The following is an 18,872-nucleotide window of genomic DNA, read 5'->3' as shown; positions in this document are numbered from 1 at the left end:
ATACTAATAGGTCAACTAGAGTGGAAGCCAAACAACAGGGGTCAGGAATCTGTGGTCAGTTCAAAAAAACCCTACCCAACACAATTATGTGGTCAGACAAGTTGAGAGATTTGAGCATTTGGGTTTTTTTAGCTAGGTTTGTGTTCGTCAATAAACTATGATAAAACATGCAATATTTGTGTAACAGCTCAGGTCTAACGTCAGTATATATTGTCTTTTCTGGGCTTTCCCTTTCTGGGTTTCTCTCAAGGTTTTTAATACGTGTCTACTATGAAGAGTTTTCACATCCTTATAAAAATTGTTTTGTTCCCATTTCCAACCGACGTGGGACCTCACAATCCACTCTCTTTCAGAGCTCAGCGTCCTCACTAAAACTCATTTATCTCTCTAATTGACGTGGGATTTCACAACTTGACGCTCGAACCGAGCTAGCAAAATTGACCATATTGGTTGAGAAATCAAAATGGGCTTGATATTGCACAAAGATTTGGAAAAAAAAAAAAAAAAAGTGTTTTTTAGTGATTATTTCTCCAAAAGCAACACAAAATTTCAAGTGATTTGGTCAAAAAGTTTGACCAGAACAGCAAATCTTTGACTTATTTGGACCAAAGAGAAAGAGTCCCTTTGCTTTTTCCACACCCAAAAATAGAATCAAAATATAGTACCGCCCACATCTGCTGACGTCCCAAATTCAATAATTATCTAATAATGGGGACTGTTTTTTTTTCTTTAATTTTTATTTTACAAAACAATAATTAATAATAATAATAATAATAATAATAATAATAATAATAATACGAAGACGTCACAATGTGTCTAAACACTCTAAGACGTTTAACGTAGACTTTAAAATTTATTTTTTTTCTTATCTAAAAATAAGGGTATTCGAAAAACTCGATCAACCCGAACCAACCCTTGTAGTTTAGGGTTGGGTTATTAACTTATTTGAATTGATCGAGTTTAAATAAATAAAAATTTCATGAGCCAATATTTATCGAATTAATTTAAGTTGAATATAACCAACCAAAATATATTACGACACAATTATGTATATATATTTATTTTAAATTTATTTAATTTTCATAATTAATTTTTTATTTTTTATTATTTAACCACGGTTCAAAATAATATCATAAAGGTAATTTTTTATTATATTTATATATTTAATAAATGATTCAAACCATTCGAACTAAATCGATCCAAATATTTTAGAGATTCATTATTTAATAAGAGTTTTTTAAATTAAAATAATTTAACAAATAATATCTAAAAATACTATGTTATATATTAATTTTTATTATTTATTTGAAAATACTAATTAAATATTTGATTATAGTTTTTTTTTTTTTTTACTCGTATTTTTGTAAGGGTATCGACTACTTTTGTCTTCGAGTATCAGTGATATACGAGAATACATTACTCCCGTGACCAACCCATTAAATCTGATACCAATTAAGGTATTACAGACTTTTCACGGTTTTCATATCTCGATCTCGTGTACCAACTTGTCTCTTTCGAGCCATGTGAAGAACCATATTTTCGATCATTATACCTTTTCGTTTTAGCATATGAATATATGCGTTTTTATTTAATTTTTTAATTATAAGAATAAAAGTACAAATAAGAATACAATTTATTTTAGTCAACTATAACCTTTAGTATCAAATAAAGTGGAGAAATTCAGAAAAAGTTTGATAATTTATTTTATATTATATGCTTTAAGGAAAGGGAATATCTTGTCACAAATGGAAAATGATAAATTAAATTATATTATATAGTTTTGATTAAATTTGAGATTTGTTATCTTTTAATTTGGTTTAATTTTAGAATATTTATTTTAATTTAAATTGTGATTTTCTAAATTTGTTTTCCAACCGTTTTAATAATTATAAAATTAATTTTTAAAAAAATATTTGCCAATTATCATTTAGGTTAAATATTTCAGGTTATTCCGTTAAAACGTCCCTTCTCAATTTTTAATAAAAAGAGCTAGTAGGTCATTGCTCGTTTCACGACCTTTACCATCGAGTACTAGAGGACGACCGCCTTGTTGTCTATGGCCTACGTCTGACTGGTCAAGGGTAATGGTTTTTCGAGGCTTGTACTTTTTCAGTGGAGGCACCTGCTCGAGATCTTTGGTATGGCCGCTAGTTGCACTGACTAGCGCATTGTCTCCTCACTCCTTATCGGAGTCTTGACCGTGCAAAAGTAGATACAGTGTTTGCATTTTGTTCGCACAAACGATGCCAAATGTTGGCACTAGATTCTAGCCAGTGAACCTAGTCGATCTCGGGATAGTGTTGAGTGATGATTTGTGAACTAACAAGAGAATAATTTGAGCATTGATACGGTGCTACGTCCAACACACTATAACGCCTTAGTCAGTACAAGTAAAGGATTAAGTACCTCTGTTTCGAGGTTGACCCTCATATTTATACCACTTTCTCTCGATACATATCTCATATCTTACGTGATAGGACATGTAGGTTTGTTCGATCGGATAGGCTCCCACCTTCAATCATCTTCAGTTATCGTGCATTGTTCGGTCAAGTGATGATTGAGGTGTTCCATATATTTTAAACAAGTCCAAATTGATTCGAGCATTCGAGCCGTCGTGTTTGATGGGCTCGAGGCATTCCACGATATTTTTTTGCAATGTAAAAAAAAAAAAAAAAAAAAAAAAAAAACCAAAAAAATATGATAGGTCCTTGTCATACCAATTTTTTAAAATAGGGCTGACGTGTCATTGTATATGAGAGAGAAAAAAAAATTTGCAATTTATATTTTTATGAAGATTATTTCACAATCTTTTTTAAATAATTTTCTTTTTTTAAAAATCAACTAAAAATTAAATAATAATTTTAATTTTAATTTTTTTTCGTAATTAAGTCTTTAACTTATTAAATTATTTAAAAAAATAATCGAATTTATCTATAAATTTTAATTTTGTAGGTAAAAATTTAAACTTTTGGACGTACGGGTCAACATTTACATTGACAATATTACGCGTTAACGAGCTCGTAATTTCTTAAAAACATCTATTTTTAATATATAATTAAAAATACAAAATACATGAGTTCATATCATGTCAATCGACCTCTTAAATATTTCTCAAAGCTCGAGAATTTATTCGATATAATTTATTGGGTTCGGGTTCAGAAAAATGAACCCAAACCAACCCGAGAAGCTAATCCAACCGAACCCAGGTTGGATTATGTTGGCCCGGATTGTCGGGTTGAATGTACACCCTACCAAACGATAATTGGGTTAATATCCATATATTTTTTAGGGTTTAAAAAGGATATAATATTCGGTAGCCATACAAAAACATGATGAAAAATCAAGAACATAAATCGAGGCAAGAATTTGTTCTTATCTTTAAAGCGAATCCTTTCACGGAACTTTTTTGCAATTATATAAATGGAGAAAGAATCGGCTCGTTTCGCTTAGTGCTCGCATCCAAACGCCTCATAGCGAGAAGCACTCACTTCCCCTTCAAAGCGGATTTGGGGTTTTGGGATTCGAAAGAGGGGTTGTTATGGCGGCGGCGGCGGCGGCGAAGAAACAGGAAAATGGGGTCTCCGCCTCAGAGTCCGATGGTATTTCCTCTGTGATTCCTGGATGGTTTTCTGAAATCAGCCAAATGTGGCCGGGTGAGTTTTTTTTTTCTTCTCTTTTTTCGTGTCGTTAATCCCTAATTCGCATCATTTCGATCGTGTTTGGCTGATGGATTTTGTTAGATGATGAACATAGAATCCGGTAGTGAAAATCATGTTATTTGATGTCTTGTAGGAGAGGCGCACTCCTTGAAGGTGGAAAAGATTCTGTTCCAAGGGAAATCTGATTACCAGAATGTTATGGTTTTTCAGGTGTTCTTATTTTAGGGTTGATTTTGTGTTGTATTGTGTCTTTGTACTGTGGATTTTGATCTTGATGGAGTTTATGTGCCCTGCAGTCATCAACTTATGGGAAGGTTCTGGTCTTGGATGGAGTGATTCAGTTAACAGAGAGAGATGAATGTGCTTACCAAGAGATGATCACTCACCTTCCACTTTGCTCAATTCCAAACCCCAAAAAGGTTAATCTCTTAGTGCATTTGGAGTCCTAAGTTATAGAATTAGGCTCATTAGGCTCGTTGAACTGGAATGTGTGTTATCCATATAGGAGATCTTTCAATGGAGAAGATCCGTCGACTAAAGAGAAGGGTCTACCTGTTTTATTTAGTTATTCAGTTATACCAACCATTCGTTATTGTAACAGATAGCAATTAACATTTCATCTAGCATGGGTTATAACTCTAAGATATCAATTCTTCCATGTTTCAAAAGTAGTATATTGTTTCATGGAGCTAAGGTCCAAAATATGGAAGAAACTGGTGTTGTCACGACTCTACCACTTAATCCCTATTTCATGGCCACCTTTATCTTGTTACATGAATCCAAAAGCCATCTTTTTCTCAATAATGTCTTTGTCATTTGATCCAATCGTGTTCTGTTAGGTAGGAATAGATTTGATAAATACTGATAACTCTTGGATGGAGTACTAGAACGGAAAAATCCATTAGATAATGTGTTTTAGCCGTTAAACTATGTTCATGTTGGCTATGTTTGAACATAGTTTTTTGTTCGAACACTCACATGAGATTAGGATTTTTGAGTATCATGTTGGTTGGTGTTTTCTTGTTTTCTCACTGAGTTGCTGTTATCAGGTTCTAGTTATCGGTGGAGGAGATGGCGGTGTCTTGCGAGAGGTAGCTCGCCATTCGTCTGTTGAGAAGATAGACATCTGTGAAATCGACAAGATGGTAGTTGACGTAAGTAGTAGCTTTCTAGGACTATCGGTTATTTGGCTTTTACGAGTATGAACATGACATAATGATACTCGAGGTGTTAGTCTCTTAGGAACCTCTTCTGATTTATGATTGAATACTATTGCCTGCCTCTACTTTTGCAGGTTTCCAAAGAATTTTTCCCTCGCGTAGCTATTGGATACGAGGATCCTCGTGTCACACTTCACGTTGGTGATGGTATATGATCGATCATTTTCTCATCAGCTCCCTCACGACCTCCTCTTTCCGTTTAATAGCTCAATTGCATTTGTCGGTGTGCTTCGTGTGTTGCAGGTGTTGCATTTCTGAAGGCTGTTCCTGAAGGCACTTATGATGCTGTTATAGTGGATTCTTCTGATCCTATTGGTAATTACATCTCTCTTTCACTTGAAGTGAAACATGGAATTATAAGTTGGTTTTCTTGAGAAAATGAAAATCATTTGTAATTTTTCAGGTCCTGCACAAGAGCTTTTCGAGAAGCCTTTTTTTGCCTCGGTCGCCAAAGCTCTTCGACCGGGAGGTGTCGTGTGTACTCAGGCAGAGAGTATTTGGCTTCACATGAAAATCATTGAAGACATTGTTACAAACTGCCGCCAAGTATTCAAAGGCTCTGTCAACTATGCTTGGACTACAGTTCCTACATATCCAAGGTACACACACTTAACGATTTGATATTCCCTCACTCGAGCTATCAACCGTCGAGTGCGATAGACACCTTGCTTGGCCTACCAACCGTCGAGTGTGATAGACAGTCACTCTTGTTTGATACTCCCTCGGTGTTGGCCTACCAACTGTCGAGCGTGATAGACAGTCACTCTTGTTTGATACTCCCTCGCTCGGCCTATCAAGCGTCGAGTGTGATAGACTGTCACTCTTGTTTGATATTGCCTCGCTCGGCCTATTAACCGTTGAGTGTGATAGACAGTCACTCTTGTTTGATATTCCTTCGCTTGGCCTAGCAACTGTTGAGTGTGATAGACAGGCACACTTGTTTGATATTCCCTCGCTCGGCCTATCAACTGTTGAGTGTGATAGACAGTCACTCTTGTTTGATACTCCCTCACTTGGCCTATCAACCGTCGAGTGCGATAGACAGTCACTCTAGTTTGATACTCCCTCGCTTGGCCTATCAACCATCGAGTGTGATAGACACTCACTCTTGTTTGATACTCCCTCGCTCGGCCTATCAACCGTCAAGTGCGATAGACACTCACTCTTGGTTTCTATTCAATCAGTCCTCATAGAACTTACACTAAAAGAGAACAATTTGTGTGATTTCTAATGCGTTTGTTCTTCGTCTTGAATGTTGCTTTCTCTAAACACAAATCTGGTTGATGTTTCAGCGGAGTGATCGGGTTTATGCTCTGCTCGACCGAGGGACCTCCTGTTGATTTCAAGCATCCAGTCAACCCAGTAGAGGTGAACGGCATCGATACCCAAAACAATCCGCTTAAGTTTTACAACTCCGAGGTGGGCTCCGTTATCACCCTTCAAACTTGCTTATATTCACAGTGACCTTCCATTTAACTTGAACTAAAGCTTCTCTTGTTTACATCTTCAGATTCATTCAGCAGCTTTCTGCTTGCCTTCTTTTGCAAAGAAGATCATCGATTCAAAAGCTAATTGAGCACCATCGATCTTTCATCCTGAACCATCTGGCTTAAATTAGAGTCACGTGATGATGTCGTCTGAGTTAGAATTATAGCTGCCTTTTGTTATGATCAGCATCATAAAGTTTATTATTCAAGTTTTATGAATGGTAGAAATAGCTCTTGTTTTCCCCACAATTTTCCACCTGTTTTTCATTGTAAGGACATTGGATGTTCTAGGTTGAATGAACAGCCTAAATGCCTAAATAATTATATTTATCTCTTTCTATGTTTGAGCTGGTTTCTTTCCCTAAATAGGGCAGTTCCCATTTCATTTTCGACTAATGTCTTCGAATCGATGAACTATATGAAGCATGTGTTGCACGCCCGATTGTGGTGTGCTATGACTTAACTCTAGATCATCATCAACATTAAGTAGAACTCAAGTCTCAAGTTTCAATATACTTATTTGTTCTTCCTTATGACTTCTCTTCCTTGTGACTTCTTTGAACCTTAAGGAAAGCGTAGAGCTAGGACAGTTTGAGGTCTACCCAATGCTAGATACAGAGGCGCATAATAGATCCATCTTGAGCTGTCCCGTAATAAAACTTGTTGCTGATACTTTCTTCTCGGTTCCTTCTTCCCTAATCCGAGCTCGGAGAAGCAAGAGATAAGAAGGCCTATGGAGAATGTGGTCAGAAATCCATTATAGAGTTCGACTTCTTCTATCCTCAATCAAACTTCATTTCATGTTCAATGCAACTTTACCAGTCATCCCCTTCCGCTCTCCTCTCTAACATCGATGCATAACTTGCCAAGATACGTTCAAACCTTTCGTTGGTCAAAATAGCTTAAAATTCTACAAGTGATTTTAGCACTTATTAACACTATAACGCTTCCCAGGAGCATAAACTGTACAAATTGGATCTTATCAAACATTTATAATGCTTACCAAGACATATCGAGCAAATACTAGTAGGAACGAACGCTTCAGATCATCTTTGAATTTTCTATTAACTCCAGAAAATGTGCAATGTTCAGACTCAAAATTTGAGTTATTCAAGATAATGTTAACAGATATTCAAGTTCTTACAAACTGATTTCACTCTTTTTCAGAACAAAATTTGGGTTGTTGAACTCCCAATGATGTAAACAACAATACATACAAGAACATCAAGAACAAATTAAAATTAAAACTTACACGATACCCAAAACCAAACAGATAAATGATCCAAAATAACAATGTTTCTTATGTCTGCTTTGTTTATGTCAGTTTGGCAAGTTTATCTACGCAAAGAACAAAGAACAAACAGTCAAAGAATATGAATAAGCATTCCAATTCCCACCTCGACCTTCTAACCAAGAACAACTGAGGGTTAAACATACAACAGAGCCGGGAACCAAGAAGATAGCTGCCTCACCATCTAAAAGCAAATCACTGGAGGTTGGTCTCTAACTTATGAAGTGCAATTGAAGGAGCAAGGCAGAAGTTGTGGAAGCAAGAAACAAGTTGAAGCTCACAAGATGCCAATGTTATAAAACGAGTAGAATCGCTCACGATAGCTACGTGCATGCAATAGAAGACGAGAAGATGATGAGCAGAAAATCACAAGAAAACAGCTTCATCTTCTTCAACCAGCTAAAAAGGATTAACTATATAGGCAGCCTTCTTGCAGTAAGAGTGCAATACAAACAGCATGCAACCAGTTGCAGTAACAAGAAGATGATTGAGGAGCAGAGCAGATATTGAGAACCGTGATGCACAAAGATGCAGGTAGCTGAGTAACAATGCGATTTATAGCCGAAAATCACACCTCAAAAAAAAAAAAAAAAAACAGCCAACAGATGAATCTTTAGGGACATCCAATGAAAAAGAAACACTAATAAACATATAGAGAGAGGTATATATAAAATTCTGGGGAATAGATATCATTTTGAAAGCAAGAACGCGACCTCCGAGTTTCAGCGGGTAGAAGAGAGCCAACACAAAACGGTTCCAGACAGAATGCCATTTGGTGGCTTAAAACACTTGGTAGACACCCATCCAAATCCAGGTTTCAAAGAGAACCAATTGTCAAAGACGAACTTAACTACATGATTCCGCTTCATTCCACAATTCCTAATAGAACTACAGTATAGCAGAAACACCATCATCTAATCTCTACAAGCACAGCATCAGCCTTGATTCCGGGATCAATCTCTGCAATAATGATAATCATGCAACTCTAAGATGGATGCATTTGTATCTAAAGAAGAAGTTATGGAATATATTGCTCAATCAAGTATGTATTGACATTAATTAGTAGTAGAGAATCATTTCTCACTTAATTTTGGGAGGCGTAATAGGCCCCAAAGATAGCTTTGGTCTACTGCACTAATTCCCAGTAATTACCGAAGGTTAATGTGACCAAAAACACCCAATTAAGGCAATTAAGTCCTCCCTACAGGAACTACCTAACTAGTTTTAGAGAATAGTTTTCATTTATTAGGAATAAGGCATACCCGTTAGCATAAGGTGAGGCATGGCGAGCATGACGGAGTGGAGGAGATCTGCTGTAGCTCCGACCACGCTTAGGAGGTGTAATGCTGCGACGTCGTGGAGATCTTTTACCACGAGGACTGTTACTCCTACATGGAAAAGGGAAAAGGTAAAAGTGTGATAAAACATCAAAACCTAAACTTTAGATGAAACCACTTGTTGGTTTAGAATCGATTAGATAACTCGGTGTGTTTAAAAACACAAACACAGCTTTGATGCACCTGCGACCATATCTTTCATAACTTGGACTCCTGCGGCGTCGAGGAGAAGGACTACGACGCAAGCCACCTCCAATGCCTCGTGAGCCCCCACGGGAACGACACTCTCGAGCAAAATGACCAGGTTCACCACATTCATAACATTTCAAATCATCACCACCACCACCACCACCACGGCCACGACGAGCACCACCACCACCTCCACCGCCTTTAGAGTTGTGAGAAAGCTCCACACGCCAACCATTTTTCCCTATTACAAGAACCCAAAAAAATCACACAAAAGATAAGATAAGACTTAACTCAAGGAAATAAAAATAAGAACGGAGGATAAGGGGTCACCCTATAAGCCCTAGGAACTTTTGTGTTGAGTTAAGTCCTAGGAACTTTTTGCCTAGGAACTTTTTGCCTTGGACAATTATAGTCATCACATTTGACTTGGATTAAGGATAGACTATAATTGCAATGCAAAAATATTTCAACTAGAGCACCACAGAGGAGAAAAATCTAACAAGGTCCTACAAGACCACCGTAGAGAAAGCATCTTGAAAATTCATTTGACTTCTCTTAAACCATGCTTCACTACAAGGCAATATCTGAATTATTCCTAGCAATTTATCTTCTCCTTTGAAAAGATGACCACCAACGAGTTGAAAGACTATACTGCCAACTTGTAACGCTTGGGGAAGGACCAAGAGATGACGAAAATAGTGCACAAATTGCATAATGAAAGTAGATTGATAATACAAGAAAAGGCTGCATACATATACATATGAAAACAAATATCTATTGGGAAAGAAAGGCACAACTTGATATCTACAAGTACAAAAAATAAATCTTAAAACTGACCATCCAATGCCTGTATTGCATCTAGAGCATCCCTGCGATCATCAAACTCAATAAATGCATATCCCGGAGGCCTTCTAGCAACCCACACACTGTATTATTTTATTCAAAGACCAATAATTCAGAATGCAGCTTAAGACAAAGAAACAAGGGAACATATATATTCTTTCAAATTAAAGCTAGCTCATATTAATAGTTTATATGCAATTAAGAAATAAAAGTCCATGAAGCATATCTGAATGAGTGGTCTCAACTCGGAAGGAAGAACAGGTAACAAACATAAAACCATCCATTTAGGTTCTATGTTTGTTCGAATAAAATGCTTAGCTAATTCCATACGTCTAACCAAAAATTCCTTTCTTCTTCCAACTTTTCGATCTTCCCATTCATTACCAGCTAGTCCCTCTTCGTCTAATTCTTTCCATTCTACCAACGAAATAGACCATAGAACATCTGGCATTCTATCGAGGTAATATATGAGGCATGCACATTGGTTCCACCGATCTCAAGGATAGCCATCAGCAAACTTTAGAGGACATATCTCAAAGAGTCTATGTCTCAGTTTCATAAACAAATAGTACTGACGAGAAGGAAGATAAGGGTCCTAAGTAAAAAGCAAAGCCCAACTATTGAACTCCCATTGCTGTCAGGCTGAAACCAGCCAACTTCAATAGTACTCAGATTAAGAACAGACATTAGGAAATTCAAAGAGAGTAAGGCTTTCTTCATACCCTGCCCAGTGCCAGAATATCTAACTTTGGCCATGTGAAAACGCCATGGATAGATAGCTTAGCGCCATAAAAAAAAACTATGTACAACCATTTCAACCGATTCGGTAAATATCTCGTCCAAAATGTTTCAATTTAAGACATATATATGAAGGCTGCCTCTAATTTCAAACGGAAATCACCTCCTAAGAACACCGAACATTCGAAATTCATCTTCAAGATCCCTCTCTGAAACGCGTGGATCCAGATTACCAATGTAAACTCGAGTCATGGTAATGTATAAGTTAAAAACCACCTGAAAATAGTACGAGTAAGCAATCCCAGGAAAACATTCAAGTCCTAAAAAAACAAGAAAACAGACCGGAATCAGAGTTCACATACAATGGAGGAAGAAAAACAAAATCAAAGCGCTAATTAAGGGTTACAATAATCGTTGAAGAAATGGAGAAGAATTAGGGTTGTGTTGATGTTGATCGCAAAGCTAAAGCCTACCTAGAAAAAAAAAATCTCCCCGGATCGTCGTAGATTACGAACAGATCAGCCGGTGATAATGTAGGAAAACGGCACTGCCCGTAGTCGCAGAGCTCCGATGCGCGGAAGTCTGCAGAAGGGAGTCTGTCCGGTGATGAGAGCTCGATCTACTAATTGTCGCCATATTGGGCCAAGTCATTACTAAATTGGGCCCAACAAACATATAACGGCCCAATGGGCCGAGTTTATTTAATGTAATTTGTGTGCTTTTTAAAAATAAATTAATTTTAAAATATTAAAAAATAGTAAGAATACATGTGGTTTTGAGGCTATATAAAGTCAGATTTTAAAAAATTAGTAAAAATAACATTTTTTTTTTATTTTTTTTCTAATTTTATATAGTTTAGATTGCATGGTTAGAATCATTCAAGACATGATCGATCTTGTTTATGGAGTGATTCGAATCTCAATCCAGTGTTATTGTCTTACGACATCTGATAAACAAGATAATCGGGATTTTCTTACTTTTTTCTTTAGCCAACCGCTAGTTTCTTTGCAATTATAGGTAGTTTAAATTATATTTTTCGAATCATTCGAGTTAGACATGATCGATCTTGCTTGTTGAGTTATTCAAATCTCAAATAAGTATTTTTGTCTTAAGATATTCGATGAGCACGTAATCTGAATCTTACTTTTCATGCCGTGATTACTTATTATTTAGTATCAGAATTTTTCTTTGGATTGATTTCATATCATTTGGTTCAGAGTTAAAAAAAGAGAGAAAGAAGCACGTGGTTATAAATCTAATGGTGTACGACATGTCGGACCTTTGTACGACGTGGGAATGGAGCTGTCGGTTGTCGTAATTTCAAATTTAAAGACGCCAGTCTCTGTGTGTTTGTTGGATGTCAGATCAAACTCCCTTGCTTAATCACAAATAATTGCAATTACGTTTTTGCCCCACTCAACAAAATAAATTACCTATTTCCAAATTTACAAAAATAATTAGAAAATTATTAAAATACCTTTAAAAATTTTCCTTCATTTAAAAAAAAGAATCAAAATTATTCTTGAAATATAAAAAAAAAAAACAATAAAACGTTGAACGAAAAGTCTAACATGTCGAAATTATGTGTGTTCGTATGACCTAATAACCTAACCTATGATGTCCCATATTGGTTGGGGAAGAGAACAAAACACCTCTTGTAAGGGTGTGGAAACCTTCCCCTACCAGACGCGTTTTAAAGTATTGAGGGGAAGTCCGAAAGGAAAATTTCAAAGAGGACTATATTTACTAGCGGTGGGCTTTGGGCATTACAAATGGCATTTGGGCAAGCCCAAAGAGGACAATATCTACTAGTGGTGGGTTTGGGCCGTTACAAATGGCATCAAAGCCAGACACCGGACAATGTGTCAGCCTTTTCACTCTTCCCCGACGATGTGTCAGCCTTCTCACTGTTCACTGTGTCAGCCTTTTCACTCTTCCTCGACGAGGCCCGGACGATGTGTCAGCCTTCTCACTGTTCCCTGAAGGGGGTAGACACGAGGCGGTGTGCTAGTAAGAATGTTGAGTCCCAAAGGGGGTGGACGGACAATGTGTCAGCCATTTCACTGTTCCTCGAAAGGGGGTAGACACGAGGGTCGGACGATGTGTCAGCCTTCTCACTATTCCCTGAAGGGGGTAGACACGAGGCAGTGTGCTAGTAAGAATGTTGGGCTCCAAAGGGGGTGGACGGACAATGTGTCAGCCTTCTCACTGTTCCCTGAAGGGAGTAGCCTTTTTACTATTCCCCGAAAGGGGGTAGACACGAGGGACGGACGATGTGCCAGCCTTCTCACTGTTCCCTAAAGGGGGTAGACACGAGGCGGTGTACTAGTAAGAATGTTGGGCCCCAAAGGAGGTGGATGGACAATGTGTCAACTTTTCACTATTCTCCGAAAGGGGGTGGACACGACCCGGACGATGTGTCAACCTTTTCACTGTTCCCCGAAAGGGGGTAGACACAAGGGAATGCGATGTGTCAGCCTTCTCACTGTTCCCTGAAGGGGGTAGACACGAGGCGGTGTGCTAGTAAAAATCTTGGACCCCAAAGGGCGTGGATTTGGTGGGACCGGTGAGGTCCCACATCGATTAGAGAAAGGAACGAGTGCCAACTAGACCGATGAGGTTCCACATTGATTAGAGAAAGGAACGAGTGCCAGCGAGGACGCTGACCCCGAAGAGGTGGATGAAAATTGACTCGAGGAATGTTCCAAAAAAAAAAAAGACGATTAAAAGAAAATACACATTTTTTAAATTTAAAAAAGAAAGGTACAAAAGTATGAACAATAGAATCCTCAAAAAATCGCCGTGTGACATTAAAATAATAGAATAAATATATTGTAGTGGTTAATAAAAAAACAAAATATTAATCAATTATTAATCAATTATTAATCATTAATTAATCCAAAAAGAGACTAAGCCACGACATTAATTTATTTATTAAAAATTATTTCAAGACTTGGAATTCCCTTTACACCCCGCGTTACACGGGATTTTGTTGCCCCAAGTACCATCGGTTTTCCGGGCAATGATGACAAAATTTTATTTCCTAATTTTTCTTCAAACCCCTCCAAAACCTCCTTATTTGCTTTCTCCCCCCATCTTTTGGGGCCAATATGCAAATAACGATTCTAAATTTTAAATATTTAATATTATTTTCAATTTTTAAATTAGGTCATATGAAAATAAACGGTTTGATCATTTGTGTTATTTTGTATTAATTAATTTAATTATTATAAATTAATTATAACTAAAATTTATCACTGATACCTTTATTAAAAAAAATTATATATCATAATATTTAAATTAATTAACAAAAAGGAAACATCATGGAAAACAACAGTAAAAAATGTAGAGTAAAAATAAAAATTTTGAAAATCGACCAAATCAAAATTACATTCGAAGGTCTGAACTATATTGTAATATTTTGAATATGGTATTTTCCAATTCTAATCCCGAGCGCCCCTACAAGCCTCCCCAGGTCATTCGTTTTAAAAAACGAGAACCCGTTTTCAATTTTTTGTTTTTTTTTTTTTTTTTTGTGTGTTTTCATGATTTATTCATAAATTACCAAATAAATGTATATACGTATATATATATATATATATATTCTGAAATTATTATTATTTTTATTTATTTTTCAAAAATAAAATTTCTTTAATTACTTGTTTTATATATTAGGTTTTCTTAATAAATTGCTATCTTATCCACATGATGATTAGCTGGTGAATTTACAATTTTGCCCTTTAGTTAGAACTAACATATAAATTATTAAATTTTATTGACTTTATTCCTTTTTTTATTTTTATTTTAAAATTTCACTTTATCCTTTTGAAAACGCTGGAATTAAACTGTAAAGTTCAATTCTTATTTTGAGCTGTAATTTTATTTTTATTTATTTTTAATTGTTGAAAAAACCTGGGAATTGAAAAATTACCAAAACAGCGCGCCACGTGTCGGTTTTTACGATGGCGCGTGGACTCCACTCGCTGACTGCGTAATAAAGTCAAGAAGAAACATCCACGTGCCTACAACCACAACCTAGGAAGCTCACCCCAACGCGTGAACTATATCTTTGAATTTCATCGAACTTTAGTTTCTCAGATCCTCAAGTGATCGCGGCAATAACAAAATTCTACGACTCGGAGAAAGATGACATCTAAATCAATGCTTTAATTTCATTTATAGATTGAACGATCTCTGCATCAAATACACTTTGTTCATAGCTGACAATTTTTCGTACTTATTCGATTAGGTATGACGTTGTCTTTTCCTTGATTATGTTGAATGTCACGATTGTGAACAGCGTCAACTGGATCAACACTAAGACTTGTCGATCCTTGAGCTTCCATTGTTCGGTGGTCGTGGTCGTGGTATATCTTTCATAAAGAGTTATGTCTAAAAACGCCGCAACCTAACTCGATCGAACCAATCCATCCCATGTGAATTTACGAATTTAACCTAACATATTAAGCGCGTGAGGGTAAAGCGCCGAATAAAGAGAGTGGGGGTATTTGCAAGAGACAGAGAGAGAGAGTGTGTGTGAGCTGTGGGGATATGAAGAGTGGACCCCACCACCCATGTGCCCTCCTCCTGTCTCCACCAGCTCCTGCTTCTCTCAATCATTAGTTCCCTTCTCTTCCCAAATTACCCCTCTCCTCTTCCTTCCTTCCTCTCTGCCATCAGCCATGGCCGCCATTACCGCCATTAACGCCTCCTTCTAAGCTCTACACCCTCTTCTTCTTCTTCTTCATGTCAAATTCTGAAACTGCCGACAGCTCTAATGGCGCCGCCATCGACACCCACAAAAACCAGCCCTCTTCCAACGGAGCCCTCGCCGTTAAAAAGCCCCCTTCCAAGGACCGCCACAGCAAGGTGGACGGCCGTGGCCGTCGTATCCGTATGCCCATAATCTGCGCCGCTCGTGTCTTCCAGCTGACGCGTGAACTTGGTCATAAATCCGATGGCCAAACCATCGAGTGGCTCCTCCGTCAAGCAGAGCCTTCAATTATTGCTGCCACCGGCACCGGCACCACTCCCGCTAATTTCTCTTCCATCTCTCTCTCCGTCAGAGGAAATGCCAGCTCCGCCTCTCTCTCTTCCACTACTTCCACTCTCTCCCTCTCTCGCCCCCAGCCGTTCATTCTTGGCAAACGTGTCAGAGCCGACGATGACGGCGGTACTGACGATGGGTTGGGAGTGGGTCCGAGTGGGTACTGGGCGATTCCGGCCAGACCGGATTACGGGCAGGTGTGGAGTTTCGCGGCTGCCGCCGCCGCGGAACAGGGGATTTCTCAGCCGGCGTCGTTGTTTGCTCAACAGCAGCAGCCGATTAGAGAATCGTCGGCCGCGAGAGTTGGGAATTACCTTCCGGGTCATCTGAATTTACTGGCGTCCTTGTCCGGTGGCGGCGGTGCCGGCCGGCGGGAAGACGACCGTCGTTGAGATAATCCTAGAAACTATCCGAATTCATCGTATTTTGTATAAATATCTGTGTGTCAATCACTTTCTTGTGTGCAGCTATAACGTAATCTTAGTCGGAATTTACTCGGAATCCCAATTCTTAGGTCGAATTTCATTTTAGAATTTGAATTTTCTAGAGTTCTTTTGGTCGGATGAGAAAACAGAACAAGAAGAACAGAACAGAGCTGGAATCGGAGCTCTGGTTTTTGGTCGGGATGAGCTTGTTTGAAGCAGTGGCGGCCATTGGAGACGTTTCTGAACCTTGATCTTCATCCATGGAATTTCAAATTAGAGTTTATTTGGTCGGATGAGAAAACAGAAAAAGAAGAACAGGAACAGAGCTGGGATGAGCTGGAATCGGAGCTCTGGTTTTTTGGTCGGAATGAGCTTGTTTAAAGCGGTGGCCGCCATTGGAGGTGATTCAGAACCTTGATCTTCATCCATGGAAGCTGCAATCTGGGTCTGTAAGACCTCTGTTTTTTCCGAAGAATTTGAATTGTATTCTTAGAATTTGTTGGGTGTGACAATAATGGTGTTTTTATTGTGGATTGTTTCTGGGGTTGATCATATGAATAAGAATTCCATTGTTATGGCTAAAAGCAGAGTTCTAAGCTATGAATTCAAGAACATTGACACAAATGTTTGATGTTTTTGTTGGTGACATGGCTTTGCCTCCTTACCTTAAAACAAACTGAGCTGGTGTTCTTCTCTCTTTCTCTCTCTCTAGAATGAAGAGGGAGATAAGTGCTTGTAGGATTGTTAACCAATCAGAGTTCGACATATGTTTTACAAAAAAAGGGATAAAAAAAATGCCCCCATGCAGGATCGAACTACAGACCTTCAGTTTACAAGACTGACGCTCTACCACTGAGCTATAGGGGCTGCTGTTTATATCTTTTGAGTAACTGGATTAAGATTTAATGCTAAGGAGACTTTTTGGACACGATGAGGGATGGATTAATGCCTGATGAGTAAGACTAGACTCTCTCCATAGTAGACGTGTTTTAAAATCGTGAGACTGACGGTGATACGTAATGGGTCAAAGCGAACAATATCTATTAGCGGTGGGCTTGTACTGTTACAAATGGTATTAGAGTCGGACACTAGGTGGTGTGCTAGCGAGGACGCTAGGCACCCAAAGGGGGTGGATTGTTAGATCTCACATCAGTTGGATAGGGAAAACTAAGTATTCATTATAAGGGTGTGAAAACCTCTTCCTCGTAGACGCGTTTTAAAATCGTGATACTGACAGCGATACGTAACAGTATCTACTAGCAGTAGACTTAGATTGTTACTACCGCCATTGTTAGTGCTCTCAAAGCATGCTCTGATCATTCATAAATGGCGTGAAGAGCTATACGGGTTGATGGGTTGTTGATTGAGAATCCCTCTTTTGGACCTTGAATTTTTGGGCCGATTTGGATTGGGCCCGATATGGGCCAGATCACGGCCGGTGGGCCCGAACCGTTAACTTGTTAATAAAATATTACGTAAATAAAAAAATAAATATTATTATTATAATTATTATATAAAAAAACCCACCAAATTGGACATACAATTTAGGTAAGTTGTCTTCCTTAAATAATGCTATGTTTTACTTTAATACATATAATTTTTTTAATTTAAAAAACATTAAAATACACTTTAAATATATAATTTAATTTTGTTTTTAATTTAAAATGCACTTTAAATATATAATTTATTTTGTTTTTAATTTAAAATGCACTTTTAAACATATGGGTATTTTTTTATTCTTGAATATAATCACTTCAATTTAATTCCATATCACATATAATTATTACTCTAATTAATAAAAATATTCATGAATTTTAATTTTTTTAATATTAATTTTAACTTTTTAATTTTAAAAAATATTCTTAAACCTTTTTAAAAATTTTAAAATATCAACCATTCATTTTTTCTTTTATGGAAATTGTTTAAATAATTTAAACGATTTAAAAACCTTTCAAAAATACTAATTTTCAAAAGTTTAATTAATAAACTTAATTTTACAACGTTTCAAAAATATTCATAAACTTTAAAAAAAATAATACTAATATCCTTAAATTTTTAATTAAAAAATACTCATAAACTTCAAAAAAAAAAATAGTACTGATACCCTTAAATTTTTAGTTAAAAAATTGGAGATAATATATATATTATTAATTTTGTTTAGTTTCTTAATTTGCGTGTTAATAAACCGACTTATATGTACATTATTAAGTATGGGTCGGTGGACCATAACACAAATTTCGATAATAGAAACTTATGCTTGTTGAATATTTGTGGGGTCGAGAAAGTCAACGACTCTCGGGAGCTTGTTCTCCCTACAAAACAACAATTGTTCATCGTATGTTGTTCGATAGATATTTAGTTTGATATGAACACTTTCAATTTCTATCGTTACTATAACAAGTTATAGTATTTTTAAGTTAGAGGTGTTCATATAACTTGACAACCCGACTAATTTTGATAGGTTGGCTAGATTAGATTGTGTTGTGAACTCTATCGAGGTGGAAACCTCTTATGGCGATGCGTAACGGGCAAAAACGAACAATATCTACTAGTAATGGGTTTAGGCTGTTATAATAGTATCAAAGCCAAACATCAGACGGTGTGCTAGTGAGGACGCTGGGGCCCAGGGGGTGGAT

The 18,872-nt window shown here is 37.2% G+C and overlaps 3 protein-coding genes and 1 non-coding gene across 5 annotated transcripts; 2 read left to right on the top strand and 2 right to left on the bottom strand.

The window, feature by feature from the left end:
• Positions 1 to 3,418: 3,418 nt before the first annotated feature.
• On the top strand, positions 3,419 to 6,710 carry LOC111802265 (spermidine synthase). The gene is made up of 9 exons (XM_023686566.2): positions 3,419 to 3,653; positions 3,793 to 3,869; positions 3,956 to 4,078; positions 4,709 to 4,813; positions 4,954 to 5,026; positions 5,123 to 5,194; positions 5,283 to 5,478; positions 6,172 to 6,298; positions 6,390 to 6,710. Exons 1-9 carry the CDS (start codon positions 3,539 to 3,541, stop codon positions 6,453 to 6,455), a joined length of 954 nt encoding a protein of 317 aa, XP_023542334.1. The 5' UTR covers positions 3,419 to 3,538; the 3' UTR covers positions 6,456 to 6,710.
• Positions 6,711 to 8,323: 1,613 nt separating this feature from the next.
• On the bottom strand, positions 8,324 to 11,393 carry LOC111802188 (serine/arginine-rich splicing factor RSZ21). Of its 2 annotated transcripts, none has more exons than XM_023686456.2 (6): positions 11,238 to 11,393; positions 10,928 to 11,084; positions 10,021 to 10,109; positions 9,178 to 9,424; positions 8,920 to 9,045; positions 8,324 to 8,617 (listed from the first exon to the last, which is right to left on the bottom strand). In XM_023686456.2, the coding sequence occupies exons 2-6, from the start codon at positions 11,014 to 11,016 to the stop codon at positions 8,611 to 8,613; spliced, it is 558 nt and encodes a 185-aa protein (XP_023542224.1). In that variant the 5' UTR covers positions 11,017 to 11,084; positions 11,238 to 11,393; the 3' UTR covers positions 8,324 to 8,610. The 2 variants fall into 2 exon arrangements, with proteins under 2 accessions (XP_023542224.1, XP_023542225.1); XM_023686457.2 differs by having other exon boundaries at positions 10,928 to 11,040.
• A 3,979-nt stretch (positions 11,394 to 15,372) lies between these two features.
• LOC111801375 (transcription factor TCP7) lies at positions 15,373 to 16,820 on the top strand. Its single transcript, XM_023685352.2, has one exon. It carries the CDS (start codon positions 15,511 to 15,513, stop codon positions 16,201 to 16,203), a length of 693 nt encoding a protein of 230 aa, XP_023541120.1. The 5' UTR covers positions 15,373 to 15,510; the 3' UTR covers positions 16,204 to 16,820.
• Positions 16,821 to 17,031: 211 nt separating this feature from the next.
• Positions 17,032 to 17,103, bottom strand: TRNAT-UGU (transfer RNA threonine (anticodon UGU)). Its single transcript has one exon. It is a non-coding gene; the product is annotated as a tRNA-Thr (tRNA).
• Between the last annotated feature and the right edge of the window lie 1,769 nt (positions 17,104 to 18,872).

The sequence above is a fragment of the Cucurbita pepo genome, chromosome 9 (genome assembly GCF_057944985.1).
Source record: "Cucurbita pepo subsp. pepo isolate OVF chromosome 9, ASM5794498v1, whole genome shotgun sequence".
In the NCBI taxonomy this organism is placed as follows: Eukaryota; Viridiplantae; Streptophyta; class Magnoliopsida; order Cucurbitales; family Cucurbitaceae; genus Cucurbita; species Cucurbita pepo.
This window is presented reverse-complemented; position numbering and strand designations above follow the sequence as displayed.